This window comes from Sphaerodactylus townsendi, linkage group LG05 (genome assembly GCF_021028975.2).
Source record: "Sphaerodactylus townsendi isolate TG3544 linkage group LG05, MPM_Stown_v2.3, whole genome shotgun sequence".
Classification (NCBI taxonomy): Eukaryota; Metazoa; Chordata; class Lepidosauria; order Squamata; family Sphaerodactylidae; genus Sphaerodactylus; species Sphaerodactylus townsendi.
In genome coordinates this window covers 39,718,881-39,739,819 of record NC_059429.1, presented here as the reverse complement: position 1 = coordinate 39,739,819, position 20,939 = coordinate 39,718,881, and the positions used below count along the sequence as shown (strand labels likewise).

Here is a 20,939-nt window from a genome sequence, read left to right as displayed (position 1 = left end):
TGACTGTTAGAATCACTTTTTGTCTGAGCTATCAAAGCTGTTCTTATGTTCCTAATCCAAATGGACATTGAGTACTCATAAAATAATCTCACCATTTTTAATATCAAAAAACATTGTTTAGGAAACCTCCAGGAAGAAATAAGCAGCTGAGATCACCTGTGATTAAACTGACCAGAAAAGGGGTGTGTGTGTTCCAAAACATAGATAAGATTTCAAAAGGATCAGCTCTCATAGTGGTCCTGTTTACCTAAATGTATGCCAAGAAAAAAACACAACAGTTCATTTAAACATTGATTTGATATAAGGAACAAAATCTGACTATTCCTTGAGTCATGAGGAACCTGAGGCAGTACCAAAATGTTTTGCTTCCTTTGGCAGAATACTGAAGATTTGTTATGTCTTTGTACCATCTATTTATTTACAAATATACAAACAGAACATGGTGGGATCCAATAAAACACACACTTCACAGGATAGCAAAATTAATAGTTCTGCATCAGATTCCCAGAGAGGGACTGCTTGAAACTCCACAGGATGCTTTCAGACCAGCAAAGCTCAAAGGTCTTTGCCCTTCTATTGTATCCAATTTCAAGCTGTCCAATCTCCTCCTGATTCTGTCTGTTCCTCTCCAGAACTCTCTCTCACACACATAATTCTATATCTAAAGGACATTCCTTCATTCATTCAATGATGAGATACCAACTAATCATCCTTGCATGCTAGCAAGTAAAGCTGTTATTAAAAGGAGTCAATAAAAGGAGTCATTTTAGTGGTTTTCTGATGTTTAGGAAATTTTCCATGAATATTTTTCATGCAAGGAGTACATGAGGGTTGCAGGGGATTCTGGGGCCTGTTAGGGGGTTCAGAGTTTGAAACTGGTGTTGCCAACTCTAGGGTTGACTCCCCACCAGAAAAATGAATGTAGATACTAACCGGTTTGGGAAAAACCGGGACCTTTTGAGCACAGTTTCAGCATCCCCACTGCAGCTTCCTGATTCACCCCCACAACTTGCCCACTGCTCCAGATTGCCCACACGATTTTTAAAAAGGTCTACTTTCTTTCAGGTTCTAAAATAACACATGCTGGGGGGGGGTGGGGAGCCAGAAACGGGATGAATGCGTGTTTGGCGCTGGTGCAGTGGGGAGTTCTAATGGAAACCTGGATATTTTGTGTGACAAGCACGCATCTAATCCTCAGTGGGGAATCGACCTAGGTTAGGAAATTCTTGGAGATGTTGAAGGTGGCACCTGGAGAGGGTGTCGTTCAGGAAGGGAGGAGCCACAGACTTGTTCAATGCCACTCTCCAAAGCAGCCATTTTCTCCAGGGTGACAGATCTTTGAAATTTGGAGATCAGTTGCAATTCCTGGGGGTTGGCAACCCTATTTGAAATTCTAGTTTTAAATTTTAGGCCTGATATAAAAGTAATGCTGGTAAGGCCATGAAGCAAAGAATTCAGGTACTTTGGTGTGCAATGCGACATAGTATAGTGATTAGGAAAATTACTGGGAATTTCTCCATTCATCGTTAGCCTCAGGCAGACACACTTTAAGGAATATCCTGCAAATTATTAAAACTTAAAACCCTCTCTAGGCTGAAGAGAGATTAATTCTTTAATGAAATTCAGCTTCAGTTTTGAAAACAAAAGTCATTTCAAAGAAAGTATAGATAGTGTATTTTTTTTCTCCTTTCACCACTGATTTTTTTTTCAGAACTGAGCTTAGTCTGTGGTGGGAAGTGTAGGGAGTGTCTGTGCTTTGTTAGAACGTCTGATGTGCAGCTACATTTCTTGCTAATGACATGGCAAGTAATTGTTGCAGTATAAGATTTGCTTAGATGGTTTCTTCCCCATGGCAAAATACAAAGAAGCATATGCACCCTACCAACTTCTTTTTGTTTTAGGAGACTACGGGATACCACGGCCTTGGTATTTCCCTTTGCAGCTGTCTTCCTGGTGTGGATCTGGATGGCTAAAGGCTGAGAAAACAGCAAGCGCTGAGGGTGAGTTGTTTAGGGAAATTGCTTGTCGGAAATAGCTTCAGAACCATTGATCCGTTTAGAGGTGAATGCACTCTTGCATTCATTATGGGAGCCATTGAAGAGATTAGATGCAGACATACAGTGGGAATCTTAGCAGGTGGCTTTGAACTCTGAGTGGCCCTCTATTATTAACGTGTTGTTGGAGAGTGAGTCAGTGTATTCTGTCTGAAATCTTCCTAAATTATGCTTAAGTAGCAGCCTATGAATCATGTCTCTCCCTTCTGATATGTCTGGAGGTAGCTGACAAGGGTTTGTATGATGTAATGTGGCTCACCTCTGAATCAGTGGGCAAGATTCTGAACTTAACTGGGCTTTCACCAGAGTAGCTATCAGTTATCAGGATAGATTTCAGTAGTCAGTGTGATTTAGAGATAACAGTTTTGGACTAGGGGCGGTGAGCCCCAACTTCAAATCCCTCTTCATCTTTGAAGCTCATTGGGTCACTCTCTCTCAGCTTAACCTGCTTCACAGGACTGCTTGTGAAGATAGATGGGGGAAAGGAGATGTACAATCCCATCAGCTTCTTAAAGAAAGGGCAGGAGAAAACGGTGATAGATGGAGCTTACTAGAGCCATTCTGTCATTTCTTTCCTGCCCTGGAAGCCTTCCCATGTCCCCATGCAAAGTTGGCCCATCAGAATTCATCTACTGAGACAGCAAGTGGTGCTTTTGTCCCAGCCTGTTGCACATAGGTGGTCCAGAGACTCTTCAGTTGTCATGCCAGGATAAATACATGGGGAGTCTCTGCTCTGTCTCTTGCTGTCTTCTCATGTTTTCATCTTGCACCCGAAGCACATCAGCAGAGTTCTCCAGAAAGTAGAAAAAAAAATTTTACACCCTCCTTGTGGGGCAGACCCACATGAAACAGAGAAGCAATATTCTTCTATCTGTTTCACATAAGTGTGCCTGCCTATGGACTGTGAAAAGATCCAGGATTCTAGAGGTGCCCTTGTCAGTTTTGATCAGCCACTTGTCCAGCAATGGCAGGCTGTCTCATCTCCTGTTTGCTGATTTGACACATCTCAGAACTGACCTGCAGGAGCCCCTTGTAATGTTCTTCAGAAAGGGACAGTTTTGCAAAAAGGCCACATAATTCTAATGCCTTTAGCCTAGCAGCTGTTCTGCTTGTGATTGCACTAAGTGGCACATTTAAAAATTAGATGCCTTGTTTACTCAAAAAAGACTAGTTCCCCTGCCCCCTGCCCTGTCATTCACATGTAACATGTAACTGTTTATGTATAACTTTTTAAAAGAAGGATTGAGTTACATATATACAGCATTTTGCACATGGAAAAAGTATGAAAACTGATGACAAATAATCAGATGAATCCATATAACTGCAGGGAAGACATAAGCCATTTATGCACTTACATTCTGCCTTGTAGCCAGCTTACCTTTCCTTCACCACAGACTTTCCTTTATGCACTGTTTTTTGCCCTTTCTGAAGCCACCACAGGGCAGAGCAGAGAAGCTGCACCATTTCCAAATGCTGGCAAAAACACGACTTTTGCTTTTCCTCACAAAGCAGAACAGCTAAACAGGAAGCATAATTTTTTATCCAGGCTTTGTTGCTTCTTCCTGCCATCCCCAGCAAACCCGACAGCAGTTCTTCCTGCTCTTCTGGCTACCATTTCTGAACAAACAGAAGGGTTTTTTTCAGTGGTGGGATCCAAACATTTTAATAACAGGTTCCGATGGTGGTGGGTTTCAAACAGTGGTGCCGCCACACACATGCACCTCCAGTCCCTATTGGGCAGGGAGGTTGCTTTAGTAACCCCTTCTTGGCACTCAGAAAAAATTAGTAACCACTTCTAGAGAAGTGATGAGAACTGGTTGGATCCCACCTCTGGGTTTTTGTTTTTTTGTTTTGGTGTGTGTGTGTAATGCTTCTGGTCTCATGCTGGACCAAGGGGAGAAGGGAGTGTGTAGGAAAACAACAAGGCCTGCAGTATTTAAAAACTTTTGTCCCTGTTGGCTTGGCAGGAGTACCGGTACTTTAGATAAGAAAGAACTCTTGAAAAAAATCGAACAGAGTAGGCAAAAGGGGCTCTGCTGGAATGGTACATTTATTGTGTATGTATTTATAGAATAGAAGACTCTGCTCCTCCTCTATTATCTGTGTGATTTAGCTTGGTCCTGCTGGGTGGAGCTCTTAGTTTTTGTTTTCAATTCTTGTGGCTAATGCTGATGGTTGTGAGAAGTACCTTCCTTGCAAATAAACACTGTTGTTTGGACCAGCTTGTCTCTGCTGAATGGACATGAAAACTGTGAGTACTCTGGCCCAATCTCGTTTAAGCAGGAAAACCCCATTACAAAGCAAGCAGCCTCAAGGCAACAAGTGCACAAAAGCCCACAGATAAGCATGAATTCCCAATATGTATAGTTTTCATGTGGGTTTTTTTCATGTTGGATGCTATACAGTTTGAAGCCACTCTAGCTCTCCATTGAAACTCACAGTTGTTTGAAACAAGTGTTTGAAACAAGGAACAGTTGTTTGAAACAAGAAACAAGAGTTTCTTGTATGTGTCTCTGTAATTCTATTAACTTTTCATCAAATAGCTTGTAGCCTAGTTCAGACACTCCTAAACTTCCTTTGTGAGGCAGCTTAAGCCGTTTCAGATTCTAATGCCCACAATTACATGGAGGGCTTGGTGTAGTTCAGATTAGTACAGTTGTTACTTCCTGGCAGTGATTTCAGCAATCGAGGCATTGCCTTTTCGAGCTGCTGTGAAATGGCTGCCAAAAAGCCATGGATGTATCCAATCCAAGGATACATCAACCCAGTAGACATTATGTCCTTCATTCCAAACTGATGTCCTGAGGATGAACCGCACATGTCATGTGGAAGGTCGTTTCAATGGGTGTTCATGTGTGTCTATTGAAGATGTAGAACTTTAAAAACTAGTTTTAATTAAGGCTAGTCTTCTTATTTTGATTCTTATTATTAGTTACTGTCTTTGACCAGCAGAGATAACATACTAAAGTTCCCTACCCCTGTACTAAACAAACTCAGGCCGCTTCCACATGGCCACGCTGGGGGCGGGGTGTTGGCGTATACGATGCCCCGGGACCGTTCACACGAACAGTCCTGGTAAAGGTAGGGAAGACAGCGCAGTTCTGCGCCATCACCCAATCAACGTATCTTCCCTGCGGTTTCCAACATGTCGCCCAGGCCAGGGGACATGCCCCCTGCCCTGCGCGACTGCTCTGGTGTCGCAGGGCAGGGGCGGGGTGTCCCCTGGCCCAGGTGACACGCCAGAAGGTCGCAGAGAAGGTACGTCAATTGGGAAAGGTGGGGGATGGCGCCTTCTAGCCGCTGCCGTTCGCATGGCAGTGGCTAGAAGCCGCTGTTTTCCAAAAACCTAGCTCGGGGAGCGAGGTGGGAAAATGGCGGTTTCACGCCGCTGGGGGGGAGCAAGGGCGGCACGGCTGCGATGTAGCTGTGCCCCCCATGCAAACAGCTCCCTAGGGACGGGGTTTTTGCCTTCTCTAGGGCGCTGTAAAAGGTCTGTGTGGAAAGGGCCATAGAAACAAGAATATTAACATTAACAAGTTTAAAATAAAGAAAATATTGAAACACTTAAAAACAGAGCTTCATGAAGCCTCTTTAGTACATTGCAAACTGTGAACTCAATGTATTGAAAGATGGTGTTTTGCAACGGTTTGAAATTAAAGAAATCCTCCAGGCAGACAGTTCCATTGTATTTTCAAAAACTTTACACCAATTTGGTGGTTCCAGTGCTTGAAAGAGATGCATGAACAAACTTCTCTTTGGGGGTCTGTTTATCAACAATTCACAAACCCACAGTAAAAAAACAATCACTGTACTACAGAGACGGAGGTGTTGCAGGGGAAGAAAGAAAATCTGTTCTTTGCCTGGCCTTTCTACTCGTCAACCCCATAATACTTCATCATCTTCAACAGGCTGTTTTCATCTGGTTCTCAGCAGATGAAGGTACTTCTAGACCAGCAGGGAGCTAATCCCCTCTGCAAACACAGCGAAACCCCTCCCACCAGCCCCATCCCAATCTTCATACAAGTTAAGGGCAGAGAGAAAAGAGGCAGCAACATTGTTCCTTCTGAAAAGGATTTAGGTTTTGTTGCATTCTCAGCTGAAAGTACAGTTTTCACACTGGACACACTGGGAATGGAATTCTGAATGATGAAGGATGCTTATTACTCCCAAGGATTTGTGGGGGGGGGGGGGTTCGGTCTTCTGTCAGAGAGGTACTATAAGGCTATAAATTGCTGAGAAAGACTTAGGCAAAGCTTTGTGAAATTTGGAGGGATATAATAGATAGCACAAAAAACTCTCATTGTATGGGTAGACAATGTTTTTGGTTCAAATGTCCCAAAACTCACAATGCTTTTACTTGCGGTGATGTTTATGTTCTGGGAAGCTCAGGGAAAAGGATTGGGACAGAGAATAATTGTTGGCCAGACACACTGGGAGGATGGTGAGCTCCAGTGTCAATGCCAGCGCCGCAGGAAATCTCCCCAGTTCCTTCAGTGGAAAACTGGCCCTGAATGCCACACAAAATGGGATAATAGTGTCTGACATGTGTGCTAGAGATTATCTATGCTTGATTTGTTGGTGTGGCTATCTTCATAAAAGCATTTCAGCTTTTGAACTCCAGAAGTTCATCTAGTCCAGAGAGAGAGAGAAATAAAAAGCAAACGCTGAAACCTGAATAAAATATTATGAATTTCCATTTTTTAAATCATTAATTTAATCCCATACAACATAGCAGTTACATGATTCATGAGGTTATGGTTGCTGTCTGGCTGAAGTTTCGCTGGTCAATTTACTTTTCAGTGCCTAAGTGGCTTAGCAGTGAAACAAGAGATTAAAGTTGAATCAGTGCCTTTCCTACAATGGTCCGCAGAGAAGTCCTGTGCCAGCTAGTGATCTAATGCTGATTTGTGAGGGAATAAGCAAGGGTACCTGATGAGTCCAAGAGCTCCCTCACCAAAGTCAAGCAAAGATGCAGGGGCGTAAGGGGCCAAATGGCACCCCAGGGCAAAATGTTTAGGATCACAACTCCTAGCTCTTCATGATGGAAACTTAATTCTCCGGCACGTGTGGTAGCACTCAGGGAGGAGGGGTTGTTTAAGCCTTGTCTCTGTACCATTTTCCAAACCTGAAATGGCCCATGGAGCTGCTATGCACTAAGGGAAACTTATGTGTAACCATCAGCACATGTAAATTTCCCCAACAGGACCAATAGCAGGTTCCAAGGAGCATGTCAGGTCAAGGAGGGGAAGGCTCGAAAGTTCTGTCTGCATGGGCCACAGTCCTGATCTGCACACAAAGCCTTTGTAATATGTGAATCAGACATTTAGTCTAAGGTGCTATGAAGACCATTTTTTTTCCTTTTGTAACAATGAGGGTTATCTTTACAGACAGCAAAGGTTGACCTAAAAGTAACTTATCTTTTGATTAACCTAGACAAAAGTTCAGAGAAGGCAAGCAGTGTCAACACAAAGTCTGCAGAAGAAGAGGCGAGAAAATATGTTCCGGATGAGTCTGCCAGTGGGGATGACAGTCAGAAGAAGAAAAATGGTAAAGAAAATAAATGTAAACACAAAAGAACAAAAGAATCCAGTGAACCAGAGACTCCTGCAGCAGACAACGCTGAAATAAATAGTAAGGAGAGAGGAAAGAGATGTAATTGTGACTTTTATGTGCTATGCATTTGAATTTTAAACTGCTTTTTCATTGTCAAAATATATTGTGTCTTACTATCTCTACACTGTGTCTTACTGCTAGGCATAGTAAGGCAGAGATTTTTCATTTTATTGTCTTTGGAGCAATGTTAATGTACTGTTTGACCATCATGTGGTGATTTTTTAAAAAGAGTTTTTACTGGTAATCCATTTTGATGTACCGTAACTCTTTCATATATGTGATTTTTTTAATTGAAAAGGCTGACTTAAAAAGATATAATTAAAAATATATAATTTTTGGCCACCAAGAACTAAATCTGAAGGCCTGTTTACAGAATTAAGGTAAAGCTTTTCGTTTCCTGGCCTTTGTCACATCAGGCTGCTGATGTAGGATATCATGTTTGAGCAAAAGTCTCTGCATGGTAAAAAAAATCAAAACAAAAGTGGCACGACTTGTGCAGAAGCGCTGCCGCAGGGGCATGGGAGCGCCGGGGCCACCAGCACACAAGTGTGCGAACAGCCCCAGGCCGGTGTCATGTATACTGACACTCCTGGGGCCCGTGCAGAAACAGCCTAGGGCAGGGAAAAGCACCCTCCAGTTCTTTGCCCTCCTGAGGAATTCCCTTCCTGAGAAATGTCGCTAATCTTGAATCCCCCTGCTTAATCCGGAGGTGACGAGTCAGGTCTGAGGTAGCCCTGACCTGAAGAACCCCTGCTGGGTTCCTCTGCTCTCACAGTCTCACAGCTAGTCCAAAACCAGAAGTCAAATTATTAGCCTTTACAATTTTGGTGCTCCATCTGCACACAGGTGGTGATTGCGCTACACAAGATCCTCCCCATTATATCCAGTCACCAGTATGTGTGACAAGGGTAATGGATGCATATTTCTAGGCTTTTATATATGTGAATATGTATCCTCAAATGTCTGGGTTTCCAGTCATGTGTTTTGAAGCTGAAAAATACACCTGTTGCTCTGTTCATGCAAAAATGTCACCTCATATATAGTTGAATTGCCAAAACTGTACAACTGAACAGAGTTATTGCGTATAGGAAGTATTGGTATATAGATTCTCTCTTCCTTTGCTTGCAGTCTCCATTTTCTTGAGCGAGCAATTGTGCATAGGTGAAAACGGGGCTAGTGAGCTCATGCCTGCTCCCCCTATATGTACATTGATTTCAGCTCACATAATGTCATTGTAGAGTGCTAAATTGAATGATCAAGAAAACCCTGAGTGGAAAGGTAAGAGGATTAACTGGTATTTAAATTACCAGTTCATTGAAGGGCAGTCATTTTGGTGTCTATTTCATGTATAATTTTGGCTAAGGAGTGGCCACTCTATAAGCTTAATATTTTTAGGTTCTCCTGTTGGGGTTCAAGTGAGATTCTTTTCTTTTTTTTTTACAAAGTTGGAGTTTCTGTTTTTGACAGAAAGCTATGTACTTACCTTTACAATCTTTTTGCATTATTTGAGGTAAATCCAAAATCATTAGGGTTCACCCTGACTCAGGCAGTGGTACATTCATTCTGGAATGAATAAAGGTAGGACAGTCCTTCAAAAAAGAACTAATCCACTAAGAGCAAATGTCTTCTTGAGCAAATGTCTTCTTAGGAGTTCACTTTTCTTATTTCACTTTTCATCTCTCAATTTCTAGCTATAGGGGTTGGCTTGCCTCTTACTGGGAAGATACCTGACATTCCATTTTCTAACCTGTGACCTTTAGGCAGATCAGTTGACTACTGAATTGGATGTGTTTTTGATTAGCCGAATTCAAAAATAATGATTTGTGGCCAAACTAAGCTTGACAAAGGCACCTACAGTTTTTATTTACTTGCTTGTCCTTTTTCAAGCATTAGGTTGAAATCTACATCAAAAGGGGCATACATAGGCACTGTCTTATCTCTGGCCTACCAACCAGTTGGTAGGAGGTATTAGAGCATATTTTTTGTCTGACTACTTTTGGGTTGACGTGGTTCCTAAGCATACAGCACAATTCATGTAATATAATTTTTAAAGAAAAAAAGAAATTAGTTTGCTGTAAAGGTGAATGTTAAGTTTGTGCACTTCCAGATTGCCCTTTCTGTCAAAAAGGTAAAGGTAGTCCTATGTGCAAGCGCCGGGTAATTACTGACTTGTGGGATGACATCACTTCACAAGGTTTACTAAGCTGACTGTTTATAGAGTAGTTTGCCATTTGCTTTGTCAGTCGTGTACACTTTACGCCGAGCAAGCTGGGTACTCATTTTACCAACCTCAGAAGATTGGAAGGTTGAGTCAACTTTGAGCCAGCTCTTTGAAACCAGCTTCCATCAAGATCGAACTCAGGTTGTGAGCCGCGCTTTGACTGCAATTCTGCAGTTTACCACTCTACCCCATGGGGCTTCTGCCTGTCCAGCATGAGCCCATATAAGAAAATGGGGTCAGTTCAGTTTTGCATTAGCATTTGAGAACAGAGTGTAGGTTTGGACCCGGTTTCTCAGAGAACTGATAGTTCTTTACAGCTACCAGTGTTCTTCCTTATGCATGAGCCAGGAAACTGGTCATCTGTCATGACTAGCATTGTTGCTTCACGTATACTGCTGTGAGTTGAGATCTAACTCAGCAGAGTCCAGTGATCATTCTCTTCTTTAGGTCTTCACTTCAAAGGACATGTTTTTAATTAGAATGGAAGTTACAGGCCAAGTGCCCAGCAGTAGAACGGGTCATACCCAGACTGAGCCGGCTGTTCACAGACACGGCACTTCTAGGTGCACAAACAATTAAATAAGCAGTCACTATGAGAAGCTTTCCAAGCACATCTTGAGGTAATTTTAAAAAACACAAATCAACAGGCGACTACTTTTGGTGTACATCTTCACAAATATTTAAATGTACCCTTTTGCCCCTGAATTAAAAAAATAAACAATCACTTCAGTAACATTTTAAATGGTGCTGTTATGATCTAACTCCTCTGAACAGCCTCTATTAAGTGGGAGGTGAGGATAGTACAGGCTTTGGTCTGACCTGCTTGTCTTCCACTAAGAAAGTTGTGTTGTTTTAAACTACAATATTTTCATACTTTCTCCTTTATTTAGAAGAAAAAGAAAAAAGGGTTTCCCTGAGGATGGCTAGTAGTACAAAAGTAATCCAAGAGATTTCAAAATCATGAAGGCCAGAACACTTAGACCTACCTTATGATCTCTGGCAAAATTAGAGCACACATTGCATCTGCAGCACAACAGATGACATTTTAAATTGTTTAATGCAACAATTGTTACTATGCAGAATGGCTTAGCATGCAGATTTGGCATTTTTTTTCCTCCGCCACACTAGCAGGCACTTTTCCCTACCTGGCGTACGCTGGCTTGTAGGAGAAGCTGCTTGGTCCTTGCCCCCACCTCTGCATCGGTGGTATTGCTTGAGCCGTTGTTTCCGTCAGGGTATTTTGCCGGTAGCGGTAGCTGACTGCATAATTTGGTGAACGGCGAATAGTAATCCGAAGACTGGCATTTGAGGCAGATGATTGCAGCTTGTTAACTGGTAGAGCTGATCCTGTTGCCATGTATTAAAATCACCACTCTGAAATACTGCCAACCAAATGGTGCAACTTAATATAGCTTCATGATTGCATTTGTAGTGGCTAAGTCAGCCTTTGTATAACGCAGAGAATGTATAAACAATCTCGATAGCTGCAGATGGGGCAATAGTTTACATTCTAGTCATTTTTTCCCTAGAATAATTATTGCACGGGGAAGAACCCCAGTTATTTTGCCATTTGGCTGGTGCAATCCAGAAAATAAGTTTTAAAAGAACATAAGGGTGCTTCCTACATTGGTGTTTTGCTCTGCGCTGGTTCTGAAACTGCAGTGGATTTTTTCAGAGGAAACACACATTTTCTTTCCGTCCTTCTCCTACCATGACTTTGTGTTTCCAGAAAGTTCTTCGCGCTAATCCTTCATGAAACATCACATTCAAAGTGGGTTCTCCACTATGTGAGTGGGGAAATGCAGATTTTCAGATCTCCCCCTCCACATCAATGTCGTTTTCCGTCCCTTTTCATGCCGCCATTTTCCCCTCCCTAGCACAAGTGGGCTTTTTGTCAGCCTTAAAAAAAAATCTGTTGCCATATCACTATAATATTACAATATTATTGTGATATAGCTCTTGTCTACCTTATTTAAAGTCAACAAAAGCCCTTTGATGGGGGGGGGGAGGGGATGGGAGGGTGGCAGGTTAACAATGGCATGGGGAAGAAAGAATGGAGAATTGCCCTATGTGAATTCTCTAGGGATGCCAGCCTCTAGGTGAATCTGGGAATCCCCTGGAAGTATGGTTCATCTCCAGACTGCAGAGATCTGTTCCCATTGAGAAAAGGGATGCTTTGGAGTATGGACTCTATGGCATCGTACCCCTCTGAAGTCCAGAGGCGTACTGGCAGAAAATGATGCACAGAGCAAGAACTGGTTTTTCTGCCCCACCCCCCACCCCCGGCCTGGCCCCACTTATGGTCTCACAGGCCTTTAGCAGATCCTCATCCCCTCTCGGGGTAGTCCTTCAGGTCAGGCATGGACGAGCTGTGGAGCACCAAAGGACGGCCTGCATCTGGATGTGGAGGGAGGCTCCGCTTGCTGGGTGGATCCCATGCCAGGCGCATGTTCAGGCTGGCCTGGGGTCAGTGGGCAGCGGGTCATGGCCACGGCCAGGGCCACACACTTGCTGAGGGTGGCGGAGGTGCACCAAGAGGTTCATAGCAGACTGCCAGCCGGGGCTCTCCCTGCAAGGAAGCACCTTGCAGAAAATCCTTGCGGAAAGCAGGTCTATGCGCCTTCTCTCATGTTACAGTGGCTGTGGGTGGGCAGCGGCATCAGGTGCTTGGCTGCTGGGAGGGAGATGTGCCCAGGGCAGACCCACTCCATGCCCCCTCATGCCATAGCTGGGGGCAGCAGCCAGGCTCCAGCTGCAGTTGGGTGCCAGGGCTGCCTGCACTTCTGTGGCTGGGCAGGCAAGGCAAGGGTGCCGACAAGCTGAGCTGTTCGCTGGACTTGGCTCATGAGGAGGGCAAAACACAGCACCCGCAACCTCTTCGCCCAGGGGGAGCCCCATCCAGGCCCACCCTGCGGGCATCAGGCAGCGGGCCTTCTTGCAGAAGGCTGAGTGCACTTTTCCTCTCACTGGCAAACTCACCTGCTAGCTGCTGCCCCTCTGGCTACACGCAGTATTTCCTTCCCCTGCCTGCACCTCTTGGAGTCCCAGCTGGCGCCCGGCACCCCACCCACATGACTAGGTGGCGTGCACCCAGGGACGTGTGATACTTATGTCCCCGTGGGCAGTACGCCCCTGCTGAGGTTCCCACTCTCCAGGAGTTTCCCAATCTGGACTGGGAATGTTACCCCCACCCCAATCCCCTGCCAGTCGCCATGCTCCCATTCTGTTGTAAATGCCTCTGAGTCCATACTGGGGAATTTTGCCATCTTGAAATACCACAGTGCTTTGTAATGGAAACACATGCTTATTGCTTTGCCAAACATATGTGTGACTCCAAAACACAGTTCTATGCTGATCTCATTTCATATTTCTTTGTCTTTCAAGCAAACCCCTTCTTTGAAGCAGAGCCTTCTGGTCTGCTCCCAGGTGTGCGCATCCAGAACCTAGTAAAGATCTTCCCCAGTAGCTCCAGGCCAGCAGTGGATGGTATGAGCATTACTTTTTATGAGGGCCACATCACCGCTTTCCTTGGCCAAAATGGAGCTGGAAAAACTACAACAATGTGAGTTGCTTTTTGATCAGATTAACTATCACTTGCATACACAGTTTAATAATCATGGCTGCCTTTGTTTATTCTTCAGAAATTTAATTATATGTTAATTCCTGGAAATAAAGGAGTTAACTACAGAAGGCAAGATTAATAGAATTGTTAGAGGAAAAGAAAACTCACTTCAAATACGCCTCTAACTCCTATGAACATTTTCTGGAGCATTGTGGATACTGTATGAGGAATGGAGGATCAGACCCAGCTTTAGATATTCAAGGAACAATAATTTTCTACTTCACAAACAAACTGAGGTTCTCCAAGAGCCACAGCAACATCACCCTAGAACCTGGAAACATTTTTATGCTGCTGTTTCCTTAAGGAGCTCAGTATAGTGCACAAATGTGCAGAGACGTACCGGGAGTAAATGGCACCCGGCGACAAATTGTCTCCGGGACGCCCCCAGGATCTGCCCCACCACCACCCAGGCTCCACCCACTGATGCCCCCAAGCTCCACCCCCAATGCTGGTGCCCTTGACCCCGGCCATGTCACCATGGACATGGCCAAGGTCTAGGGTGCCCAACTCCCCCCCCAGACTCCCCCTGATGGCTGGGCTCACAGCCAGCAGTCCCTTCTGACCTCCCCTCTAGGCAGGCCAGAAGAGACTGCAGTCCCGGCCTCAGAGACCTGCTTTTATAAGCACTGAGGCCGGGGGTGGGGCTTGGGGAGCAGGAAGGGGTGGGAGGGGAGGTCAAAAGAGATTGCAGGCTGCCAGCTGGGAGCCCAGCCAGCAGGGTGGGAAGGGGGGAGGGAGGGAGGGAGGAGTCCATGGCTACATGGGTGGTGTTGAGGGCACTTGGAAGTCCTGCTGCCTCGTTGTTTCTGCATTCCTCGACCCTGTCCATGTGTCACTGACATGGACAGGACTTCCTCATGGTCTTCGAGCACCCTGACCCCACCCATGTCGGTGACACATGGATGGGGTTGAGGCACTGCCTTACACCCTCCCCCCTCGCCCACCTCCCTGTTGCCGACTACTTCCCGCTTCTTGTCCCGCAGTATCATTTCTATTGCTCATGGCCTCCCTGCTCCTGCATATCTTTAGATCTTCAGGTTTTCTAAAAAAATTAAATAACCATATTGATAGATCAATACATTGATACTAATACTAAAAAAAGTAAAAATAAGAAGACTAGTCAGTCCAAACCCCCTGCATTTGATCAACAAACTGGGACATCTCCAGCCTCGTGATTCCAGACCACATAACGATAGCCCGTGGGGTTTACAGCATCAGGAGACAGACGATCATGAACTTAGCAAACGGCAGTTCATGCTGTCCTTTTGCAGCTTTGCAGTTTGCGTGCTCCATTATACTCCCCTCACATCCCGCCCTGAAAGACAATCAGTGTTCGGGCAAAGTGTACAGATGCTGTATTCAAGACTTTTCTTTAATAGTTTGCCTTTTTATGTTGATGTATCGATCTATTGATAAGATTGAAGATAAAATCAAAGATTATATTAAAAATTAAAGCATGCAAGCACAATAGCAAATCCACGAAACCTCCCCCCCCTCCCACCCAGACACAAGCAAAAAGCCATTTGATGGATAATGCCTGCCCCACTGCAAACAGGGCGGTGGGTAATAATGTTGAACATGCCCTGAAACAAAGATACCCTGGCCAATTCTCTTGGAAGTCATGGGAACCTCTCAATGTGTAATCGGCCACAGTGAGCTTCGTGACTAGGAGGGGATTTGAAAACAAGGGTTTACTTCCAAATCATTCCAGTCTAGCATTCTAATCATTACATCACCTTGTGAAAGATCCATGTGTTTGTTTGGTTTAGAGATTGATTTCTTTTTTGCTGCATTCCACTTTAAATTACACCTGAACTGTGACTGTCATGACAGTCCTTTGAACTAAGTACAGGTCTGTTCATCAGGATTTCCGCATAGAATGACCAGTTATAAAATGTAGATAAGTTATATATTTTGTTCTGTGGACAATTTTGGTTTTGGATACAGAATGGCACAGATAATTATCCTGTTTCCCCATATTTTACTCATGCTATCCTATCTAAAGTAGTGTAAAATAAAAAAAGTTTGATCACTTTTTAATTTACAAAGAGTGCTGCAAAACATGCAAGACCTTCGAAAGAAGGAAATGCCATTCTAGTAAAAGTGGAAGGAGAAACAAAAACAGATGTCTCTGGAAGAGAAGCACTTTCCTGGGGTCAGGTCTTCTTAAATATACCAAGAGAGATGGGAAGCCTTTTGAATGAAAGAATTGAAAAAGCAATGGTCAACAAAGCTGGTATGCCCCTTGGGCTTGTGAGAGTTCCAGGTGCACTGTGTCTCAGGGGTTTGGACAAACATTTCTGTGACTTTCCGTTCCCATCGCCCCTAGGTTTCTTCCTGTGTCACTTGTATTCTGTTGCCAGGTCAAAAATTCAAAAATTGTAGATCTCTATCGGATGCTTTAAAAAAATATCTTTCCATGAACTTAAGGGATTTTGAAATAAGGGTCATCCATTATGTTCTTTTAGACTGTGTTTCCCAGGGTAAACCAGATGTTATTTCTGTAAACATGTGATCTAACTTGCACATTTGTGAAGATGACAGGGAATGAGGTTTACAGGGAGAAAATCAGAGGGAGGGAAAGATGTTTAATTCCCTCAGTTTGCTAATACTCTTCTTTGTCACCTCCACCCAACTGTGAGTTTTTTTAACCGACTTTGGCTAATTTCTAGGCCCCTTCCACACATGCAGAATAATGCACTTTCAATCCACTTTCAATGCACGTTGTAGCTGTATTTTACTGTGCAGAATAGCAAAATCCACTTGTAAACAATTGGGAAAGTGAATTGAAAGTGCGTTATCCTGCATGTGCAGAAGGGGCCCCAGTTTTGGAGACCATCTGGGGGGTGGGAGGAGACTTTGAAAATGACCAGGCATTATGAAGATAGCAAGCAAGCAGGACATAGGTTAACCATCCATCCTCTGCCAGCCAATTCTTCCCTGTAAATGTCCTCTTTCCTGCACTGCACATTATAAAGAACAGATGGGGCTGGGTTAACCTCAAGTTTGTCCGTCAAAGCCAGCATTTCTTCAGATCATTTGAGTTTGTACCTCTTTTCCCCAATTGCTAAGAATTGTTTGTATATTTCAGTTTGCATAACGAAATATAGGCATGTATACTTCCCAACCCCCATGCACACTATGTAACAGGAATATAAGAATGGCCATGCTGGATCAAATCTGGTCCATCACTGTGTTTCTAACAATGTCCTGTCAGATGCCACTAGAAAGCCCTTAAGACAGCAGCCATAGCCCACTAAATGCTCATCAGAATCTGACAGTGGAAGTATTCTGTCTCTAAACCTGAAGGACCCATTTGGATGGACAACCATAAATGGATTTTTAATTGATCCATCCACTCCCCCCACTTTTAAATTAATCTAAGCCAGTAATCATCACCACATGTTCTGTCAATGAGTTCCATGTCAACCACCCATTGCAAGTGGGAGTACTTCCTTTTGGCTTGAATCTTTTTCTACTCAGTTTCATAGAGTGACCTCAAACTGTAGACTTCTATCAGGCCACCCCTCAGCCAAAATGTTCCTTAACTACAAATCCCTTGATACTTGAAATTTGCTTCACAGTAAAGGTACTACAGCCCTGTTATCTCTTTGTTTGCTCTTTTTTCAACTTTCTGCAATCTAAGGCATCCTTTTTGAGATGTTGCAACCAGAACTGTGCCCAGTATTCTAAATATGGCCACACCAGAGACTTGCACAGGGAATTATTATACTGGAAGGTTGACAGAGCCCTCCGTTGCCCATGTCAGCTCCTCTGCCATTCCATCCTACCTCTTTGGGGCTACCCAAGCCTCAGAACAAGTGTGAATCAGGTAGGAGCAGTACCCAAGCCTGTCCTCTGCTTCTCCAAGAGGTTATTCCTTTAACTAAGACAAGTATCTGCTTTTTTCTTACAGTGTGATGCAGTGGTTAAGAGTGGTGGACTCTAATCTTGAGAACCGGGTTTGATTCCCCACTCCTACTCATTAAGCTGAGTGACCTTGGGCTAGTCCTATCAGAACTCTCTCAGCCCCACCTACAAGCGTTTGTTGTGGGGAGAGGAAGGAAAGGAGTTTGTAAAGTGCTTTGAGGCCCCTTATGATTGAGAAAAGTGAGTGTAAATCACCTGAGCTGTGGAGGCTTATCTGGGGAATTCAGATTAGCCTGTGCACTCCCACACATGTCAGCTGGGTGACCTTGGGCTAGTCACAGCTTTCCGGAGCTCTCTCAGCCCCACCTACCTCACAGGGTGTTTGTTGTGAAGGGGGAAGGGCAAGGAGATTGTAATCCCCTTTGAGTCTCCTACAGGAGAGAAAAGGGGGATATAAATCCAAATTCTTCTTCTTCTTCTTCATGCTCCTAATCCTTCAATAAGCCTGAACCTGTGCCCCTCATCTGCACTGCCACCTGGACTAGGAGCTGGAATACCACTCCTTTACATTGCCTTCTCCAGTCTGGTAGCCCTTTTTCTTTCCTTCCTGCAACTTCTACTGGGCCATTGTCATTTGGCCTGCTTGGTGCTCTGCTGGTTTGAGGTTCTTGACTGTCCCTGCTAAGCCATTGTTGGTGGTAAAGAGGGCTGCCACACCGACAGCTCACTTCCATTGAGGCTTCTGTTCTTCCTGCTGCCCAGAGTCTGCTGCATCACTGATGTCTGGAAGGAACGCTGAGGCTTGCTTCTTGTGGGAGATCCTGGGGTGTTTCTCAGAGTCTGCAGTGCATCTTCCTCCCTGGGCAGATCTTAGGCAGGTGTATGGAGAGGTGGGAGGCTCAGGCAGTGTTAGACCTGGTGTCCCTCTTGGCTGCAAAGCCACTGGTTGTGGCATGGAAACCACAGAAAGCGAGGGAGTTGCTGGGTTGGATGCTGCTGACCCAGGACACGGCTTTATTCTCTATTCCTTTCCTGATGATTTCTAGACCAGAACTTGTCTTCTTCTTATCACCAATGGACAAGATTATCTACCACACTCCCACATCTTCTCTTTTTTTTCTTTCTGTCACCCTCTGGAAGCTGGAGGGGGCACAGCACTACTATACACAATAGGGGCAGTTTCTTTCAAGAAGAGGTTAGTTCCTGTCTGGCATCATAGTTCAATCCAAATTGAGTGTCACTGTGTTTTCTTTTAACATTAAAGAAAACATGTGCCAATTGTATTTATTGTGCTGACTTCTTCATTCTGTCACCCTCTGTAGGAAAGTAAGGACTGTTCATTCAAAGGCTTTTTCAGTCAGAGTTCTGGAACTGACAATAAGTGAAATCTGGGCTGTATCCTCTCTCTTGATTTTCCACTGATCATGTGCAATGATCTTGTGCAAGATGGCTTTTAAGAGAGCCATTTTAAAAGTTTGTTTCCCAGATGACTTTCTCCTGAAACAGTTTTTCTTAAATTTGGAAGGCAAGAACAGCATATTATTATTACTAGTATTGCATGTTCTACCTTTAAACCTCATTAAGTCTCATGTAAAATTGTTATTTTAATGAGGGTCCAGAGAAATCTTCACCATATGCCCTACCTCTTGATATTCCTTTCACAGTACAGTAGCATAATTAGTAACGTTTATCTTTTTCTTTTATTTGAGAATCTACAAATGTGAGGTTTTTGTTGTCTTAAGAGAACTTTTTATAAAAGTAGTTGAGATCTCCAAAACTAGATCCCATCTGCATATCCATACATTTATATTCAATGTATACATCTAATAAATGTAATAATAAATAAATAATTGTACATTTCTCCCAAAGCACCTGCAGGCCTCAAGCACCACCTAGTGGCACACTCCAAACACTTTATTTGAAATTGATCTGATACTATTTTTCTCATTTGTTTGCTTAAAATAACAGCTTTATAATAGTTGATTAAAATAATGTTATTTTCCCCTCATGCTGTTTGCCTAGGTCAATCCTCACTGGTCTGTTCCCACCTACATCTGGAACAGTACTAGTGGGTGGTAAGGACATTCGAACGCACATGGACTGTATCCAGCAGAGCTTAGGCATGTGCCCTCAGTACAACATCTTGTTCAAGCAGTTAAGTATCACCAGAACCTTGCCTTGAAGTAATGAATTCCCTAACTTAAAGGTTGTAGTTGTCTCAATTTGTTGTGATGAGTCTCTGGTCAAGTATGCATATAGACATCTTCATCTTCTCTTCAAATATTTGTATAGGGTGGGTGAGCCATTTTCTGTTTGTATTAGCTATTCAGTCTTTAATTAGAACAAAAGTTTGACAATTGACATGTTGCTGTCAAGATTAGGTTTATCAGCAGTGCTGTGGTTTGGGCAAAATGTCACCAGTCCTACTCAAAACCATCATACATGTGAGAAGTAATTAATTACATACCACAAACAGCCAGTGCCTTTTGAACCTGACTCTTCAATCTGAGTTCATTTAACCTGTATTCCTTTGTGACTCTTTTCTTTCATTTTATAGACAGACATTTTTTTGAAGAGTTGTGAGGCTGAGGCTTTTGTACACATAGTTCTTTTGTTCTACTGTCACCTCTAGTCAAACAGGTTTTGTGGGGTTTTGAAACAATACCAAATAGTATGCACATTCATGCCACTTCTGTTTCTGTCAGGACAGTGATCCCTCTTCCTACCTTCCTTTTTGAAATGTTAAAGAAAAACTTCATTGTTTGTAGTTTCTGCTTTTCAGTAGTGCTGTCTCTTGTGATGTTCTAAAACAATTCAGTTTCTTTCTGGCACTTTTCAACAGCCTCACTGTTGGAGAACACATCCTGTTTTATGCTCAGCTGAAAGGAAGGTCCAGAGAGGAGGCTGAAATGGAAATGGAGATGATGCTGGAAGATATAGGCCTCCCTCATAAAAGGGATGAAGAGTCTCAAAACTTGTCAGGTACCTAAGAACTTGCCCTCAAATTCTCCTAAAGGTTAAGAATTTGCTGCTCCCCTTAGACCAAGCGTAAGCAACCCTCTGGGCCAAAGTGTCAGCTCCACTGCCTGTGGTTGGTCTACTGGAAAACAAAAAGAGTAGAAGAGAGTGAACAGTTGTATTTGGCCAACTGGGAGCAAACTGAGCTTTAGTGTTAAAAGCATCTCAAGAGTCTCGCCTTGGACCATAGGGTGGAAAATCAGTCCTGCATGCTAAGAAAAATGATCAGATGCACCGCTATCATTGGCATTCATGTAGGTGTCTGCTTACATTTAAACAAGATATCCAATGGAAAATGTGGGGCCAGGAGCCCTAATAGACTCCAAAAAAGCTTCAGAACAATAGGAAAAGGAGTTATTTGCAGGGGAAAAGTGATGGGCAGCGTGCTTCCTCTTTAGCCTCATCTTATCTCGTATAACTATCTCTACAGCTGCTATTTCCTTGCTGCTTTTCATTTGCTGCTTTTCAAGTAAATGAAGTGGGCATGATTGAGCAATTCCCATTGCATATCCACTGCAAATATATCTGTCCCCTGTTTGTT

The 20,939-nt window shown here is 43.6% G+C and overlaps 1 protein-coding gene across 1 annotated transcript in view; it reads left to right on the top strand.

Annotated features, from left to right (window-relative positions):
* ABCA4 (ATP binding cassette subfamily A member 4) overlaps positions 1-20,939 on the top strand; it is a 158,989-nt gene that overhangs the window by 80,738 nt on the left and 57,312 nt on the right. The window contains exons 18-22 of the mRNA XM_048496239.1: positions 1,902-2,000; positions 7,488-7,685; positions 13,273-13,450; positions 19,403-19,534; positions 20,223-20,362. Coding sequence (XP_048352196.1) covers positions 1,902-2,000; positions 7,488-7,685; positions 13,273-13,450; positions 19,403-19,534; positions 20,223-20,362 — 747 coding nt within the window. The remainder of the gene's footprint in view (positions 1-1,901; positions 2,001-7,487; positions 7,686-13,272; positions 13,451-19,402; positions 19,535-20,222; positions 20,363-20,939) is intronic.